This window comes from Triturus cristatus, chromosome 4_1 (assembly GCF_964204655.1).
Source record: "Triturus cristatus chromosome 4_1, aTriCri1.1, whole genome shotgun sequence".
In the NCBI taxonomy this organism is placed as follows: domain Eukaryota; kingdom Metazoa; phylum Chordata; class Amphibia; order Caudata; family Salamandridae; genus Triturus; species Triturus cristatus.
Window position 1 is genome coordinate 1,044,526,488 of NC_140585.1, and position 20,436 is coordinate 1,044,546,923.

At 42.5% G+C, this 20,436-nt stretch overlaps 1 protein-coding gene across 1 annotated transcript in view; it reads right to left on the minus strand.

Moving 5' to 3' along the window:
- NAPEPLD (N-acyl phosphatidylethanolamine phospholipase D) overlaps positions 1 to 20,436 on the minus strand; it is a 46,776-nt gene that overhangs the window by 2,666 nt on the left and 23,674 nt on the right. Inside the window, exons 3-4 of the mRNA XM_085654024.1 lie at positions 14,274 to 14,920; positions 1,464 to 1,578 (exon numbers count right to left, since the gene is read on the minus strand). Coding sequence (XP_085510150.1) covers positions 1,464 to 1,578; positions 14,274 to 14,920 — 762 coding nt within the window. The remainder of the gene's footprint in view (positions 1 to 1,463; positions 1,579 to 14,273; positions 14,921 to 20,436) is intronic.

Here is a 20,436-nt window from a genome sequence, read left to right on the forward strand (position 1 = left end):
TCACCAAGAAGAGTGGTAGATGGCAGGCGGGTGGGCATAGCATGGCAAAAATAGGACCAGTGTGAGCCAGTATATCACTGTCCAATCCTGGCTTCTGCAGGAGTGGCTTACCCTGGCATGACCCCATGAACAGGGAAGAAATATTAAATAGTTGGTTTGCATTCTTTAAATGAATACAGAGCCACACCGAGCCATGTCAGTTAAATACAATGAGAAAGCAAATCCCAATTCATGACCATGTTTCTTAACCTTCATCGATGCTCGGTTTTTCAAAACCCAGTTACACAGACAAGCCAGTTTCGCTAAGAGCATGCCCACTGGATTCCTCATAGGCAACACCAATACTTTAGTCACAACTACCAATTCCAATGGATTGCCCGCAACCCTCATTATTAAGAAACTTTCACATCATCACATCGGAGAGAGATTAAGCACCCAGGACTGATTTAAGATGCTCAATGTATTTTCCAGGTACCCTACACTTGATTGCAAACGAGATGTGATGGTGATCAAACACCCATCCAGGCGCTAACGTCTCAGAGGCTGAACATATCATCTTTAGACTTGACTCAGGTGTGCCGACTTGCTGCTCCAGTTGGCCCACCCCTAATTCAGTCTTTCCTTTATGGGTTTTCAGGTTGCACATTACACCCTCAATATGCTTATTAGACCTCTGCAGATCTGACATATTCATCAGCATGGTCTTTCCGCTCGTCAGCTGTTACCTGTGATTTCAGTCATTCTGTGGGGCTCACTATGTGTCTGCGAATCTGGTGGGAGAATTTGCATCTCTTTAGATGTTTTTATTTGTATTTCCACAACATTATTCGAAGGGGCACTGGCCACTTTCATCACTAGCACAAAAACGTACTCCGTATAGAGCCACTTCACCGTCGCTCTGCCATGAATCCTATATCAATGTGTAAAGAGGTAATTTGGCAGCTCCTAGCCAAAACTGTCCCCCCCCCCCCCCCCATTCCATTCTCAGCAGCCTACACCCTCGTAGCTTTCCTGCACCGATGATTAGAGACCTGCACTCTAACACACTCACACCCACCCCCACACTATCTGCTATTTAACTGAACCCTACATAGCGCATGGCTGACTGCTGAACGCATTTCTTAGAATTCAGTGCTGCCACCATAAAAATGCTAAATTTAAAAGATTAGGGATTTTTAAAGGAGGAATGAGGACTCTGAGGAAGTAGCAGGGGAAACGTGTTGAAAGAAAAGTAAAAGTACCGCAGAATGTAACTAATTGCTCAATATTCCCTACTGACAAAATGATTTTGACAAATATTCAAATTATCTTTGACATCTGTGGAGGTTGAAGAGTCTTCTCAAACAATTTTATGATTACATAGATAAATATCCCCCAACCCCCAGTGTTAAAAATGCTTTTGCAATTAAGGTTTCTGTATATTAAAAGACACAATATAAAATGGTAAAGGATGCTTGTCATACCTCATTTGCTAAAGCAAATGTTCCCCAGTGGATAGCAACAGATTTCTTTGCCTGAACATCAATATGAATCCTTACTGCTTCTTCTGGGTCCACATGTTGGTATTTCATGAACCATCTAAAACAGAGGTACACAATAATTTAACACATTTACGTTATGGTCCAGATTCAACAGTACCACACCTAATACCAGATATGCTTTCTTGTAATAATTTTCAAAAGCGGTTTTCATTTGTGGATTACCATTACCTGAAAGACACCTCCCAAGGTGAGGGCAACATATCTTTGCTTAAGCGCTTGCCAGTGCCCCTCCATGCCATTAGTTTTTCTTAATGCCATACAAATAAAACAAGCATTTACAATGCAATGGTCTCGGCAATATTCTAGGTAGAGCTATTGGTATTGTTCATTATTTTTTTAATCATTTTTGTATCCCGAAATAAATGGCATTGTCATTTCTATTGGCATTAGTTTTTTTTTTTGCATATGTGATACCTATTGCATTAGCAGAGAGAGAGTGAGGTAGTGAGATAGAGAGAGAGAGTGAGGTATTGAAATAGAGAGTGAGGTAGTGAGAGAGAGTGAGGTAGATAGAGAGTGAGGTAGTGAGATAGAGAGTGAGGTAGTGAGATAGAGAGTGAGGTAGTGAGGTAGTGAGATAGAGAGAGAGTGAGGTATTGAAATAGAGAGTGAGGTAGTGAGAGAGAGTGAGGTAGTGAAAGAGTGGAAAAATAAACTGCCTTAACTGCCGCTGCTCGGCTTCCAGGGGCAGTGGAGCTCTTTGGAACCTTAAAGTGGCAGTGTCAAATTCTTGCTTATGAAAGTATTCGCCACCTACTTACAGCATTTTCTGAAGATCTTTTAATCTTCAAAAAGCGACAAAAATGCGATTTTGCCGCATAAAAGGCATTTGGGGAGGGGGAGGTGTGTGTGTGTGTGTGTGTGTGTGTGTGTTTTCTCCTTAAACTGAGTTTTAAAGGGACATTTGAAGTGTAAATGTGCTCTGCTGTCCCAGCACATAGGCAGAAATACCATAATGTTTAGGAATGACAAAGAAGATCCTGTGACCGAGAGAATAGTATCGGAATCTACTTTTAACTGCAAAAAATACATTTAAAGTGATGGGTTCTATGAGACTGAGCTTGGGGTGGGGGCTAGCGACATGAAATGCCTTCCATGATTGACCAGCTGACCCATGATGTGCTTAAGAGATCCTGTTTAGGAGTGACTCAGACCTGTCCAGACGTGACTCCAGTCATCTGGGAGTCAGGCCTGTCCATCAGATGTGCACTGGACTGTAAGCCATCCTCGATTACTGTGACTGCGCAGCCCGAGGAAAAACAGAAGCGTCTGATAACGGAGGGCTCGCGGCACTGGCCTGTGACAGAAACTCCTAATCTCGAAGGACTTTCTCAAGCAAAACATTCAACAAAGCAGGGCTGTAAAACGGTCAAATAAAAAAAAGCTTTACATCTGTTTTCTAGGTCACACTTTGTGACCCTCCGTAGATAAAGAACACCAAATGACAACATTCGACAAGAGGGTTAGAGCGCCCCCCTTCTCCACCGCGGCTCTGTTAACATTAAAGATTTCTGCCCAGGGAGTGAAGGGGAAGGGGGTGGGGGGCTGCCTTTCATCGCCATCTCTCCGCCTCATTGGCTCCAGCCTCGCTGGCCCCTGCTCCTCGGTACGGTTACTCTACTCCAGATGTGCGGCGTACAGTAAATTGCCATCCGAGAGGGCTCGTCAATCTGTGGGGTAGAGCGCTGTGGTGTCGGGAAGCCGCACCCTGGCATCCACTCTAATTTGTACCGGGGAGCTCAGGGGAGGGGAGACTGTGAGAAAGGTGAAGGGGGGTGCCGGAGGTGTTACATTACTCCTCCGACCGCCCCCTAAGCACACTGTTGAAAAGGAAAAAGAAACCGGGTTTATGACTAACTGGGGAAATGTTCTTATGGCATCTGTAGTCTTTGTAGTAAAATATTATGCGCCTTGAAGGAGTGGGAATTTCAGAGCGCGCCGGGGTTGTTGGCTAAGCAAAAATCCCCCTGGAAAATAGCTGGCGCTGTGCGGCTGGTGAGAGGCTGGTCAAAGTCCTTCCCACCGACGAGCCTGAAGCCCCAGGGTCCGGGGCCCTCGATAACGATACAGATCATGCCGGACATGCTGCCAGTGTGCGCGTCCGGGAGGTAGGGCGCTAGGGGCTGGTCCTACGCAATCTCCCCGCAGCTGCAGAAGGGAATGCCAGGGTGAGCTTAAACAATCACGGAGTCCTGCGCACTCCTCCCCTGCCGCTAGGAGGGAGGGAGGAAGGAACACCCACAGCCCGTTGCCAGCAGCCACACGGCTAAACCGGGAGAACCCGGGGCGAAATAGGGAGGACTATTCAATGCTGCACCTTGTACGAGATGCATGGGGGGGGGGGGGGGAGAGGGGGTCTTTGGTGCCCAAACGAAACTACACTCACCGCAAACAAAAGGCACGGCGTGAAAACACCATGTGCAGGGCAGCGAGGAGGACGCAGCGCTGGGGCGACACACGAGTAGTAGATGGAAATGTGAAACGTGGTTATTAATTAAGATACAGGGCCTAACTAGGCGGGCAGCGCGAGAGAGCAACAGCAAGAAGATCCTCACGGCCAGACGATCGATAAAAAATGGCGGATGGGAGCTTCCAAACTTTTTCGGATTCGGGGGCGTGTTCCTGCTGTTCTAAAAGGGCGTGGCTTAAAAGTGGAAAGAACAGCAAGGAACACGCCCCCGAATCTGAAAAAGACGGAGCCTATTTGGAGGGACGGCTCTCTCCTCCAACGGCTGGCCTCCGTTTAGGAAGCCAGCCAATGGAGGAGAAGCTAAAAGAGAGGCGGGCTAAATAGCCACTCTAGAAAACATTAAATCTCCGACTTCCGGTTCTGCCTTCGGCAGACCGGTAGTCCTCGACCTAAAAAACTATGCTGCAACATTAAAAGGGATTAAGATATAGAACTACCTCTCCAGATTCACATAAACATTAATCTACTTTGATTAGTAAGCATGGTATTTATTTATGGTATTGATTTATATTATTGCATATTTCTTAAGGAGGAAAAATACTTTTTAAATTCTCTCAAATTTTTAAAATATTTTTTTTAAAATCTCAAAACATGTGACAGTACAGCATGACATGAGCTCAAGTGCCTCCACATAGGAGTAAAAATGTTTTGATAGCCAAGCAGCCATTTTTAGGCCTTCTGGGGTACATTTACTGGAAGACCAAAAGTATATTTTATATTAATTTATATTCAATGCATGGTCACACGTTCAATTGGGTATCTCTTGGAAAATGCTCAAATTTTGATTGCCAAATAATGCAATATTTTCCGTAAAATACACAGGACTTGCCAATCCAGACTCCAACCATAATAATAATTTTAGATTTTTCTTTTTTATAGGCCCAAGATTTGACAGATTGAAACCTAGCTTTCAAATCAAGATGTTCACTAAACACATCCAGCGAAATAGTATTGTTTCTGAAGTACATAATTTGATCAAAATTATTCTGTATTGCACTGTTGAATTAAACTCTCTTCAGTACAAAGCAACATCAAAGTATCAGTAGCAAACAAATATATATATATATATATAAATATATGTATGTATAACTTCCAGTCCTGTTTAATGCGATACAAACAGGCGCCGACACTGTGGAAATCCAACACCATGTTTATTTTCCAAAGAGACCTGACACGTTTCGACGGTCAAGCTGACTTGTACACATATTCCTATTCATATTCACTGGGAAAAACAACAAGTAATGCTATAGTTAGGTGAATATGTCAGTGACAACATTAACATTTTGAACTAAAAAGATAAAACACAGAAATTAACCAGTTAGTTAGCAGAGCTAACTATAACTTGCACCTCTGCCATGCACTGCTTATGATGTCACATTTTACATCACTCATGACATGTTCTATGCCAGGCCCTGCGGCAAACCCCCCACACAGATAGCCAACCCCACACTGTGCACAGCCTTGGACCATGCAAAGCAGGCCAGTCAGGCCCCTATGGCCCACTCTCCGTAGCCAGCACCGTTGCTTACTACCAACGTGGAATGGGCGGGGCAAAACAGGGAGAGCTTGTAGGCGATTTTGCAAACTCTGCAGCAATTAAAAGGGAGAACCGTGTACTCTGCTCTCAGACCAGGAGACAACAAGAAAGAACCCATTTGTCTTGGGCAGTCGCTACAGAAGCGATCGTGCTCCAATAAATCAACTATGCATTCACTTCCATCAAGGATTTCAGATTGTTTTCAATGTGCGACTGTAAAGAAAACACACTGTTCATCAGTCTGGAAAAGGGCTGGAACATAGTTTTATACCACTAACATTGAAGAGGCAGTGAGTAATGGGCGGAGCTTGTAGGTGATTTAGCGCCTTTGCATACTCGGCAGCAATCAAAAGGAAGAGCCAATAACTCTGCTCTCAGACTAGGAGACGACAGAAAGAACCCACTCATCTTGGACAGTCACTACAGAAGAGATTGCGCTCCAATAAATCACCGATGCTTTCCCCTCCATCAAGGATTTCAGATCGCTTCTCAGTGTACAATTGTAAAGAAAACCCATTGTCCATCAGCCTAGAAAATGGCGAGAACCCTATTGCATACTCCTAATTGGAAGGCTCAGCGCCAGACAGGTAGAGCTTGTAGGTGATTTCGCCTTCGCAAACTCAACAGCAATTAAAAGGGATAACCATAACTTATTTTTAGGTCTCGGCCCTAGACAGCGCATGCACTGTCTCGAAGAAACATGTTGTATATACTTTGTGGGCTTCAGCCCGCCCATAAGCTTCCTATTTGCAAACTCCATAGTCACTCTCCTAATCTTTCTCCTCATTCGTCCATGGCATGTATTTGTAATGCCTCTTGCTGTGTTTAGTCCTCCCTGAGAGAAGGGACCAATTACTATATCAATCCACTGGTCACCATTTTACCAACTGTTTTAAGAACTACATTATTTGTTTGTTTGTTTTGAGCTCTTTAACACAAGCACTCGTGTTTTCACTCGCGCGGAGCTCCGACGCCCATTGTATATATTGTAATTAGTTTGTGGCCAATGATGTGGCTGGTTCACATCACATAGTGTATTTAGTTCCAACACCCTTTTATGTGCATATGCTGTCTATGGAAGAATAGAGTGGCGCTCTTGTTACAACTGCTATCTTCACTATATTAATTTCTACACAGTATGGAGTGCATGCTTTTATCAAGCGACATTCTTGGGAGCACGTGTATTCCTAGCGCTTGTATTGCCAAGCACACGCTCCATACTGTGTAGAAATGAATACAGTAAAGATAGCGGTCCCAACAAGAGCGCCACTCTATTCTTTCATAGACTGCACATTCACCCTTTTATGAGCTTATGCAGTCTATGAAGAATAGAGTGGCGCTCTAGTTGCGACCTCTATCTTTACTGTATTAATTTCTACACAGTATGGAGTGCCTGCTTTTATCAAGCGGGATTCTTGGTACCGCGTGTATGGCAAGCTGATCAAATGAGCATGGCACAGGCGTTGCTGTCGCGGACTGCCTGAATATAATTATACTGAAGAAAGTGGTGTTGGGATACGGAGTGAGACAGTGCTGCAGTGCAAGAGCAAAGCTTCTGATTAAACACAACTTCTTTCTGGATTGCTGAATGCACCGTGTCTCAGGGACATTAACATTCCACAGAGGAGGCTTCCAGCTTAGTTAATTGCAGACAACATGTAACTAGAAGTTTTGCGGTATGTATTCATTCTGCCCTCCTGCACTCCCTTGTGTTTGTTTACCACCACCCCCTCCGTTTTTTTGTGTCCAGTTATACATGGCGCTGTCGCTTTACACGACCACCATTTCCATTACATAGCGCAATTGCTTTACAGGAGCATCAGTTCCATTAAGAAAGACACATTCAAGATCGCCACTCTAGCCCTTACACTACATTCTCAGCTCTATATTAAGATTCGATAAGATCATCATATAAGCTGGCTGGCACTCCTTTGGAATGCACAATTGCTATGCATTCCAAAGCAGCATTGGCCATCTTGTTTTTAAATTTGCTATCTAGCACTCAGTATGAGTGCATCTGCAGGCCGCCTCTCTCCTCCCCAGGCGCTTTCCCACATGGTTGCCTAACACCCTCCCCCACTCACTATTGTGTTGTGTTCAGCAAATGAAGTGGTGCAGGATGCAGTGCTTTACCAACACAAATGCATATTTTCCATCCTTGTTAAAAGGAAGCGTATTGAGGCAGACCTTCAACCCCCATTAGCAGGCTGTGTGTTGCGAAGAGTAGGCGCTATCAATCTTTGTCTGTCTCGTGCACTGTAATTGCATGCACTAGTCCACTGACTGTAGTCTGTGCTAATGTTGGGAACAACGAAGAGCCAGATACTTGGGCTTGATCATATGCATCCAATAGGCACTTTGATAAGTTGGCAAAAAAGACTCCAGGTTTGACGATAAATTTTTAAAGCTATAGATTATGAACAGCTGAAAACTTCAAGCGCGCACCGAGAAAACTTCTTACTTTATTTTAAATCTGATATCATAATGCTAGCTGCAGATAATGTCATGTATTATTCAAATGCATCCTGCAGTGGAAATGAGCTAGTGTCTCATTGTATTCCTATGATTAGCAAAGAGAAATAATAAAAATAATTGAAGACAACACACAACAAACTGCACATAAGTGCACCAGCCACACACTCTCTCACACATTACATCGCACATAAACTGGGTACAATCAATTCAGTGTTCGAATGATGTCCCTGATAGAACGATATTGCTTTTCATACATATAATATTGATGTGTTTGCTACCTGTATGACCTGTTTACTTTTTGTGGGAAGAGCTAATGAGTTTCCTTTTTTCTAATTTGCCAATTTACTTATTTTCACATAATTTGTGTTTTGCATTGAGCTCGATTCAACATTCTTCGTAGCAATGTGAAGTACATAACAGATGTATTAATCAATTAATTAAACTATGGATAAATGTCATTGACATTGTCAAAGTCAATAGTTCTCGGATTGTCGAGACCTATCGTCTTTGCTAGTGCTCATTTTTAAAAGGGGGGGCCCGCCTGGCCCCCCTCCACAAGCCAATATTGGACCCAGGGATCCCATCTCCTGGGCCTCCTTTTTAAAAGTTGGATGCCACATTGTCCACAAAGGGCACCCACCATGCAGATGCAGTAGGTGGCGGGGGGAGCCCTAGGGCCCCCGTGGCCCCAACTGGCTTCCCCCATGCTGCAGGAGCCAGCACTGCTCCCACTCGCAGGGAGAAACTATTTATGCTGCTCCCTGCGTGTGGGAGCAATATCTTGATCTGTTTCCCTGCCCAAAATAGATCAAAGTCTGCTCCCAGCTCATGTCTGCTCCCGTTTGGCAGGAGATTTAAAAATGCTCCAGCCAGGCAGGAACAAAAACAAGTTTTCCTTCCAGCGAATGCAGGAAAACTGCTGTGTTCCTGGGGTAGGCTCCCCGGGACACAGCAAGTGAGCTGGCCCCGGGAATGGGGTCCCCAGAGGTCAATAAAGGCTCAGGCAAGGGGGGGACACGCGGTCCCCTACCTTTAAAGTATAGTGACTGACTTGGGGTGGCCAGGGCCTTTTAAAGACTCGGGTAGAGAGGGTCGCACGACCCCCTCCCCATATTTAATCGGGTTCGGGGGCAATACAACTCAGCGAGGTGGGACCACGCGTTCCTCTCCCCATATTTATCTTGGACAGTCACTACAGAAGAGATTGTGTTCCAATAATTCAACAATGCATTCATCTCCATCATGGAGTTCGTATCATTTTTCAGAGTTCAATTGTAAAGAAAACACACTGTCCATCAGCCTGGAAAATGGATGGAGCACCTTTGCATACTACTAAAGGTAAATGGGTGGGGCCAAACGGCTGGAGATTGTTGGTAATTTGGCACCTTTGCATACTCAGCAGCAATTAAAAGGGAGAACCATGACTGTATTTTTTTCAAAGAGGAGGGGGGCCGCGTGGCCAGAGCCGTATTAGGCCCTGGGGACCCTATACCCTAGGGCCTTCTCCTTAAAAAGGTGGGTGTCGCGGCACCAATGGGTGGAGCCTATGAGCCCCTGCTGTCCTAGCCGGCTCCCTGTATACTCTGGGAGCTGGCATTGCTCCTGCCCGCCAGCAATTTATCCTGCTCCCTCTGCGCTGGGACCAATATCTTTATCTGTTTCCCAGGCAGGGGAACATATCAAAAGTCTGCTTCCTGCATGCAGGAGCATTTTTAAAGCTCCAGCCCGATGGGAGTTTTAAAATTGCTCACGCCAGGCGGGAGCAAACCAAAGTTTCCCTGCTGGTGCGGGCAGGGAAATTGCTATGTCCCGGGTTGAGTTCCTCGGGACACAGCGAGTAAGTCGGCCCGAGGGTCATCTGTCCAGCCTTGTCCCCTCTAAATGCTGCCTGCCTACTTGCTCTTTGGAACTAACCTCACTAAGCCAGTCACGCAACATAGTATGTCATTTCATCAATTTACATTTGATAATACCTGCTTAAGATACTATTCTGTTTTCAAGGTCGTTAAATTCAGCTTCTTTTTCTAATATTTTTCGGTTAATTGTTGTTTATACTCCATATTCAGTTTTAAGACTTAACTCCATGTTTACCTACCTTTTAGGCATCATTCCATTCAAGGAACACAACATTTACAGTGGCTTTGTTCTCCTTGAAGTAAGGAGTAACTTGTGACCCCCACCTAGGCACCTAAAACTGAGTCCAGCAATGCTTCTTTGGTTCATTTCCTGGTACGTATCCCTGATCTGGTCACAGTCAAGCACAGCAACAGAAGTAACCCGGTGTGTTCTCAACCAAGCAGCCCACACAAACCTCTCCCAACCGTCTGCTAGGAGATCACTTGCTGACTTCCAAGTCATGCTTCTGCCTCTAGAGGCCACAGTCGCCACCACACCACCCCCCGTGGAATTCTTTACAGTAGGCACCTGGCCACTTAGCATCAGTACTTCCTAATGTATTGCTGACTTAACAATGCTTTCCACCTCCTACACTTAACACTTGAACAACAGACGGATTCACCTCCATCAGAATTTCCCAGAGCTGATCACAGTGTACAGTCCAAGTCTGTACAGTTCTCCCATGCTAAAGCCCCATTAAAGGGAGAGAACCAACCTTCATGGAATTCAGCCTTGGTTAACCACTATCTTTAGTAGGAGTACAAAGACTCATATTCAGGTGAGATGTTATTAATGTCTTCCAGTAAGCCTGATCCACCTCTGGAGAACAGATTGGTGATGGCGGCAGAATTTACTACAACCTCCACCAGACACTGCTTCCCCCAAAAAGCACTTTGTTCAGATGTAGATTTCAGTAACAAGCCACAGATTGAGGATGAACAGACTAATAGAACATGAACTTTCACAACTAATACACTTTTCCATGCTGTTGATTGTCTTCACACTGTACACTGGAAATACCCCAGCTATAAATACTGGTACCATATATTAACGATGTGGGAGGCATTATCAGTCAAGGCAAAGACAACCCATATGAGGCATGTACCACATTTTTACGAACAATTACTTTCTGTGTTACTCCAAGGCCCACTCTGGCAATACTTATCCCATGGCTAGAACAGTTACAATACGTGAAGCAGCACTGCAAGACTACCTGTAGGGGAAATAAATATCTGCTATTGATTTCATGCTACCTTTGTTATGTATTACTCAGGCATGTAAAAATACAAAAAGTTAAAATATGGATCAGAGACTTAACACTGAAAATAGACCGTTTCAAGAAAATCAGGTGCTATTAACAAGAACCCTGCCCACCCCTTGACATAAACAGGATTCCTTAGCTGCCTGAACCGGAGACATCTTTAGTTTTGCAACAATCAGCGAGTTCCTAATTTCCAAGAAGACTGGTTCAGGCATTCAGTCCGGACACCTTAGCCTTTAATTTCTGGAACTTAATAGAGACTACACATAAACCATCCGTGGTTTTTTTGACTCTCAATTTTATTAATTTTAACAAGATGTAAACCGTCTGACACATAAAATCATGACAACATTTCCATGTGATTCTTCAATTATTGTACACATATTTATCCCAGTCCCTATACCAAATCTAGGCCCTTCCTCTCTGCACCCTATAGTTGTTTTGCCCTCAGTCTCCAGGACATACCTTTCCATTATCTTACCCTTTAAAGCTTTGCAAAATGCTCAAGCAGGAAGATCTGTCTGCTTCACATTTACACACATTGCAACTGTTGTACATACTATTTTTTTTTAAACATATCTTAATTTGATTTTTCATCACTGATCACAGTACGCATTGACTTATTCAGCATCCAGTATATAATTAAAGCAGCAGCTACACTATGACGTTACACTATTTATGTTTAAATTGCCTTGCTTTATAGTCCTTGTTGGGAATATATTGATTTGCTGTCATTAATTCTCACATTTATTTTTTCCAAGCTCCTTCATATATAAGGTATCCAAATTTGTTGCAAATAGTTGTACATATGCCCAATTTGTAATGCATTTTGTTACTGCTATTACATGTAAAATGCTCGGAAATCCTGGGGTCTTGTAAGCACTATATGAAACTGCAAAGGTTTAACTTTAAAAAAAAACATTAATCTACTCACTAAAATTCCCACTTACGGTCAAGGGATTCAGCCTTATTTCACAATAGTAGTCTTCTGTAGTCTCTCAGTATCATAGAACCGAAATGGTAAAATGGCCTAATGACAGAACAGCTCTAACTACAGCCCTCTTGGTATCTTCTTGAATACCCCATTACAGCAAAGACAGGAAGAACTTTGGGCACCCTTCATACGGGCTACATCAGGTTGGAGGTGTACCTTTCAAATTTTTCATTTTACCAGATGCATTTAATTTTTTTTACGTGGGGGCAATAGTTTTTTCATAACGCATTTTTTCGACAATACACTTACAGAAAAATAAAGGGACACGGCTAAGGCATACTTTCTGCTGGTGCCTTCTAAAGAAATGTTGGTATCTGAAAAAATGCCCCTCCTACGCTTACTATATGTCTCCTCATGAATAAGTACTCCCTCATTCTGATGCATGCAAATAAGCAAAATCACCCAGATATAGCTCTATAGCCCTCAAAGATGTTGGGATTTTTAATCAAGCTTGTAAGCCGAGATGTGTTGCAATGGCTTTGTTGTTTTACCAGTGGCTAAGTTGTTGTCCTGGGAACACAAGGACATGGGTTCTAATCCTGGCTTCCTGCATTGGCCAAAAAGTGTGTGTTTCTGTTCAAATATGCTTAATGTAAACATGTTTAAATATGCAAAATATTGAAAAATTGATACAGTGTAGATATGTTTGAATTCACAACAACTTTAGTACCCACTGGTGCTCATCGTAGCTTGGTGTGTGATATTCCAAATGCCTAAAATAAAATCACATTGCTTGATCAGTTTCACAGTGACGTGCCTCAAAAGTGAGTATTTTTACACATATATATATAACCAAATTATATGGCACTGTGGATGATTGCTTTTTGTATCTATCAAAAACACAGTCAACAAAGTTTCCATAGGAGAGGTACAGAAGCAATGGTGGAGTAAAGTAATTTTTTTAAGTTTGGGTTACGCTATAATAGGCAAAACAGTCAGATTGGAAGCGGTCAGTACATTTACCAAAAATAAATCAAGATCAATAAAAATGAAATATATGTGGTTTAAGATAGAAACATTAACAAATTCAGTTACTTTGCAAATAATACAGGAAATGAACACCAACTCAAGTAGTCACACTGGATATCACTCAAAACTGGAGGAATCCAGACATGGAAGGTCACTGTGGATGTGTTTCACTTTGGTAATGTCAATATAAGACACATAAAGATGCCCCAGAAGCGTGGGACAACTGGACTCAATGTAGAGAAGGATCAGACTCCTAATGAAGGGGACACTTTCTGTTCGCCTGAGGACAGACACTGATTACCATTTGTAACAGGGTGGATGAACTGCAAGTACGCCTAAATATATGCTGAGATGGGTACCGGATAGAACAAACGTGATTGTATTTAATATATTGACCTACCTTTAAGGTCTATTACGAAAAGGCAATAAAAAAATTGTTTACAAAACAAAATCCAGTTGGTTGTGGGTCACAGTGTGCAATTTTGTAAAGATTTACGGAGCAAATAGTGTGCTGGTAAAAAGTATTTCATAAGTAGGATGTAATTCAGACAGAAGCCACTTGATCAATTAGCACAGCTTGCTAGATTACTTTTTTTTGTTTTTTAACTTTCTTCCGCTAGTACATGGTAAGTCCTGTAGACAGCTACCAACTCTTGCAGGCTTTAAACTGCTGAGCTCTCTATCTGTTGCTGGCACTGACTATCTAACAGACAAGGTGAAGTCTTCAAACCATCATTCCAGAAACTGGACACGATTGCTATTCAGCATACAGTGCTACCATCTAGACCCAAATGACAGCCTTGCCAAATTCTCAAGTTGATAATATGGGTATAACAGATTCTAGTTTTAGCTTCTCAAATTGTTTTCCCAATTAAATCCTAAAAATGGGTTTTCACTCAACATAATCCTCAAACAAACCTATGTTCAGTATAATGAACAGGCTGAGTGATGGCATTATAGACACAGATTACACCGATGTGTATGTGTTTGTTACAAGCGTGTGCTTAGATTTCCTGCAGCCAAAGCAGGGAAAGATTAGATAGAAAGATTTACAGGAAGCACGTGCTCTACAAACATTACAAAATTCAGGCACAAAATGAACAAGGAATTTCCCAAAAAAGCATACGCACCTTGGCTCATACGCCCCGATAGGAATAGCTGCAAGGTCAAAAGGTCCAAATCTCTTCCCTATCTGTTCAAAGGCAACGCAATAGCCAGTGTCTCCCGAAAAGAAGAAGCGGTTGCATGGCCCAAGAACAGACCAGCTGCCCCAGAGAACCTTGTTGTCATCAGTTGCAGTCCTCTTGCACCAGTGCTGAGCAGGGGTAAACACAAAGGTAACTTCATCATGGCCAGGAACACAGTTTTCTTCCCACCAGTCCAGTTCAATCACATTCACACAGCCACAGCTTTGCATCCAGTCCAGGAGGCCCAATGGTACAAACCACCTCAGTTCCCCGCCAAAGCGTTGATTTAGGCCAACCACAGTGCTGTAATCCAAATGGTCATAGTGGTTGTGACTGATCAGGACCGCATCAAGTTTTGGAAGCTGCTCTATTGTGCATGGTGGTCCTCGATATCGCTTTGGCCCCATAAAGCTGATTGGAGACGCCCGATGGCTGAAAACAGGGTCTGTGATGAAGATCAGCTCATCCATTTCCACAAGTACTGTTGCGTGCCCTAACCAAGTTACACGGATGCCACTGTGAGTCTTTCCAACGAGCTCTGGCTGCTGAACAAAGTAAGGTTCTAACACTGGCAGCTCCTTGTCTAATTCCTGTGAAAAAAGAAAGAAATGTCATTATTGGTTCTTACTCCATGTTACATTTTGTGTTAGGCTAAAAACAGGAAATAACACGTGGACACCTGAGAAACCGACACGCTACTTTATAATCAAAAAACGGATTTACTTCGCGCCAATATGTTACTGTTAAAATTGATTTTAATAGAAGGAATGTATGATGTAATGTATGATATAATTAGAAAAAAATGGTTGGTTGGTTGTTCCCCCAAGCAATAAATCCTGGATCACAAGTTATCAGATATTATCAGGAATTGCGCGACATTAAACACTCCAGTTCAGGCAGCATATGACGCCTCTTGCCCTCCCTTCTCCAAGTGTCAGTGTCCCCACATCCATTGTGGAAAGCCCCTAGTACTAGTCCCTCCAATGTCGTAATGTTCTAGAGTCCACCACCAGGTTCCCTGCTCTGAAGTACACACCCCTTGAGTGCTTGTACCAAAGCACCCTCTCCATTGGTATGCGACACTGCTTCCTCGAAGTGTGACACATCAGCCTTCTCTCATTTTCTTGTAATAGCAGCTCAAGGAAAGATACACACTTTTGACTTAAATATAGACACAGCTTATATGTGTTTGTCGTCTGGCTTTTTGGGAGTTTTATTTAGTTTCCTATCTCAGTTTCCATCGCTTAATTATGATGAGGTTACTAAATTCCTGAAAGCAATAACAAAGCAGACAACTCTGCTGCAACAGGTTATTTAGCAGGAGGCATGTGCCATCAAAACATTCATTAAATGCACCACAAATAACAATTATTTGGGCAAACACCACATAGACCAAAACAGCTATTATTTTCCACGTGTATCACATGGTTGTGCGTTTTAAAAATAATTATCCAAATAAAAAGGTTTCAGGTCAGAGTTCTACGCATTACGTGGGCAACATTAGAGCAGAAAGGCCACCTCAATGATACCTTATGTTTTATATCACATAAAACAAACATGCTGGGATAAAATGAAATAAGCAGGAATAAACATTAAAGTCGATTAAACAATAATACTGGCTTAGTTTCACAGCTTGTCCTTTGAAAGAGCCGTCATCAATAAGTCATTATTTTTACATTTGTACATACTAGTGATTATGCTACTATTGTAGTGATGACTATCTATGTCGTTAATTAACCCTCAATTAATTCACATTTGGGACTATGTGAATTCATGTTCTAAAGTACAAACCTACTACACAATGTTATTGCTGAACCATAAGAGCAATGAACAATTGAAAAATACAGAGAAGAAGGTGGTCAGGTCCTTCATTCTATAAAGGGGTCCTGGTCTGAATTTTTCCATTTGACTTTACCTGGTTGAATTTGCAATAGAAAGCATTATATTATGGTTTATAGAAATCATTATTTTACGGTTAATAGAAACCATTATTTTACGGTTTATAGAAACCATTATTTTACGGTTTAACCACCAATTACTATTTTATCATGTCAGCCTAGAGGACAAAAGTTTATATTATACCTCGGGAAAGAAATAGGACACAGAAGCAATATAATGAGAATACTGTATTACTTTGGTTCTCTATAATAAAAACAACGGACTATTATTTTTGTAGTGTTCTATTACGATCACTTATACAAACGATTCAAGAGATGAAGCGTATAAAAAACAGACTATGGCGAACAGCAAGAGGACCTGGATACGCGGATAACTATCCATATACATGTAGATAGATGGATGATAGCTGTGTGTGTTTGTAACATATCTGGTGCAAAATATAACATCGCCTCCTCTGGGCCTGAAAAACTTTAATTACATGCTGTTTTATAGATTCAAACAATGACTTCTCTAATTTAGCTGTCGGCAAAGGATACAAATTAATCAGACGTCCTTTTGTTTGCATATACAATAGATTAGAATTACTTTAAACCAATTAACTAATCACTTACTCCCAGGCAGACAGAGAGCTCCCTTTTCCGCTGGCATGTGTTAAGACATTGCTGTAATACCTCCAGGGCCGACTTTTCAGACTTCTTGAAGTGCCAAATCATTCACAGTAAGCAAGTGCTGAACCTTAAATTAGAGTTTGACTATTAAGCCTCTAGCCTGCTGTCATCCAATGTGCAGGTGGTGTGATGCGGGTGGAACCCTCTCTTGACCAGAAGATCCCAGACCAGATTACAGTCTGGAGACCGAGATACCACCCAGTCAGTACCCTCCGCCCCCCCCCCCCCCATAACATTCGAACATTTAGCAGACTACGAGAACTATTTTCCAATGTATCATGCATACTTATTAATTTTAAGAGTTGATTTTAAAACTGCTATTTTCTTATCTACTAAAACCATTTTTTTTCAAATAATGCACTGTCACATCTTTCAAAATACTTGTAAAACCATAAACTTACATTTAAATTAGAAGAATGGAAAAAACGTACTTCTGCTTCAAAATCTCACTAGGGCGATTGTTTGGGACATTTCCTATGTGCAGATTATTGCAATGACATCATGGAAAGCTGAAATATGTTCTTTGTATCTGCAGGGAATGCAGCATCGAGGAAGGAGAGAAATTGTGATTGAATGCATTCCTATGTCGTAGTTTGGGGTACTGTCAGACACTGAAAGTAAGGTTATACTAAAGTCCTGATAAGGCTTGACGCCTGAGCAGCTTGTGACTGACAGACAAGCAGGTAGGCTAAGCGAATGCAACAGGGATGGGCATAAGAGGGACAGCAGTAGAACTGCTTGGGCATTGTTTAGTTGGCAATATCCAATAGGTGCCTTTTCTCCAAGCCTGGGATGCCCCAGCGATTCTCGTTGTGGTCTCCTTTTAAACATCTATATATTCACTCACTGGTATAGTTTATCTCTCAGTATGATTATGACGTATGCATATATGCAGATGATACTCGGCAGCAGTGCACATAGGTTGGGAAAACTATTTGTGAAACACAAAGAAGTTGTGCAAGGTGCAATTATGAACACAGGCATTTAAAAGGCCAAAACATTGGACACTACCTTCAGGAACCTGCCATCTCTTTTCGAATCCTTTCCTTTTTTATTGGCTAGTGTGCAGGACACTGATGGAATAGGTGAAGAATTTGGGGGTGTTTATGGATCAGCGCCTTTCAGGAAGAACTCGGGTTTGGCAAGTTCCAAAACCCACCACCTTCCATCTTCTCAAACATTTCACCAAACCCAGGCATTGCTGGCTACAGCTTGTGTTGCCCCTCCATCTACACTATGGATGGGGCTGCTTGCCACGGGCCTGCTTACCACAACCATAGACGAACTACAAATTTTGAAAAAAATAAGGCAGCAAGACTCATTAAACCTGTATCCAAAGGAACAGGTTTCTCCTTAACTTAAAAGTGGCGTTCTAGCTACCATCTTACAGCCCTTAGAATTTTACAGGCTGTGCCAGGCTCATATTGTTTTAAGCAACTCCTTCCTATATCCAATCTCCCAATGATTAAGAGGATAGACTTGTGACATTAGGGGTGCTCTACTTTGGAATGCCTTCCCAACACATTTATGTTAGACCCATCTACAATTTTGTACGCTGCAGCTTGAGGACAAGGCTTCTGCATGGAAATGTTATGGCATTTACAATTAAGCATGCACAGTGCAGCAAAGCAATGAGTCCAGCCCAGCAGTCGCGAGTGAAATTGGGCCCTTCATGTATCACTTGATTTAAGAAGAAGGGCTCCAATAAACATCTGTTATTTTCTTTGTGTTGGAGAGGAAAGGATGACATGAGATAAGCAAGTAATATATCCACAACTTTCCACCCACTCCAAATAGCTGGTTCATAGATAAGTTGTCTGACACAATCTGACAGAGACATCTAGCTGCAGATTGTCTGACAAAATCTGATAGAGACATCCAAATATAGATTCCTCGCCTTTGAATTTCTCTAGGCGTTAGACTGGATCCAATAGATTTTTCGTGAGCAGTACACCTGTGCGCCGGCAGGCTGCATCGGTCGGCTCCACATGGCGTCGTCATCCCAGCCGGAAGTGATGTCCGCATCACCTATATAGGCACCACTTTGGCGCACTGATATCAGTTCTTTTTGCGTTCAGCGCTGATCCGAGAGAAGAGCTAGCCCTCTGTCAGTTTTTGGCAGGATTTTTGTCATGTTTTGTCGATATTTGTTTTAGGATTCCTCCTGGTGTGTCGAGGATGTAATCGGGGAAGACAGGTTTTAAACAATGTGGTGCCTGTCGCCAAGCCATGACGGACCCGCACCTTATGTGATTTGTGGCTGACTTTTGATCAGGAAATGATTTTATATTGCATGCTTTGGTGGAGGCTCAGACAGATATTGGAAAGAAATACAGCGACCCCAATGCTACCAAAGAATGAAGAAAGGGACCGGTAAGAGAGAGATCGAAGACCATGATATGAAAAGATATAGAAGCAGACACAGTCCATTTCAGCTCAACAAACTGTAGGGACTGGTAGACTTGACTGGAATTATCCATTTGCTCAGTTTGACCGCTCCCAACTGGATGCCAGATTTTTGGCCTATCCACATCTGTTATATATGAAGCCACTGGCACAGGTACTGGTTAATTGTGTTCTTTTTCCTCGTTTTGCTATCTCGCTGGGTACCCCAACCCCATTACAGTTTGCTATTACTTTCGAGGCACATTGATTAGGCCCGATACAGAGCTTAGACTGCTCCGCAGGTGTCACAGATAAATTCTCACTTTATGTAGTTGATCTTCTCATACAAAACACACTGAATGATCAGGTCCAAAGGTGATGCACTTAATGAGTTTGAGGATTACTCCAGATTTTACGTCAAATGGAATAAAACCAATGTTTATCCTGTGGGCAGAACGCCTCAGATATGCGACTGGGCCACACAATCACCACTGAAAGTTGTAGCAACTGGAATCAAATACCTCAGTGAATATGTGCTTGAAGACCCACCACAATATTGAGATGGTATTATTTCCCCCTTGATGGAACAAATTAACGGTTCTGGGTGCTCTGCCTATCTGTCCCATGGGGAAGATTGCCAGATTCACTTTAAATTCTAGTGTGTGGCCAATTACTCTAACCCTATGCGTGCAGAGTCTCTACATTGTGTACAACCAGCATGTTCTAAGGATCTGAGCTTAGAGAAAAGTAAACTAATTTTGTATTCCTTTGCTTCGTAAATAATAATCTGCCATGTAAAATGGAGGGTACTGGTGCATTTTACCTGCACTTAAATATAGATCATATGTGTGTAATGTGACAAGTCTGATTTGCTCACGGATAAAAGTTTGAGAAGCTGGCCCAATGTGCTTCAGAATTTAAAAGCACATCTGGCTGCAGGATTAGAGTATGAAGGCGGATGGGGGTGGGGAACCTGTATTGTGATGGCCCAAGCAAGTCAAGAGTAGAGCGAACCGAATGCTTAAGGCACATACAAGAAGGGTTATAAGCTATTTTTCTGATATCATTTTGAAAAACATCAGAATATTGAGATTGTTAGAAAACTGGGCCACTCAGCTGGGCCTGAAACACATACTGAACACAAGGTAGAAGAA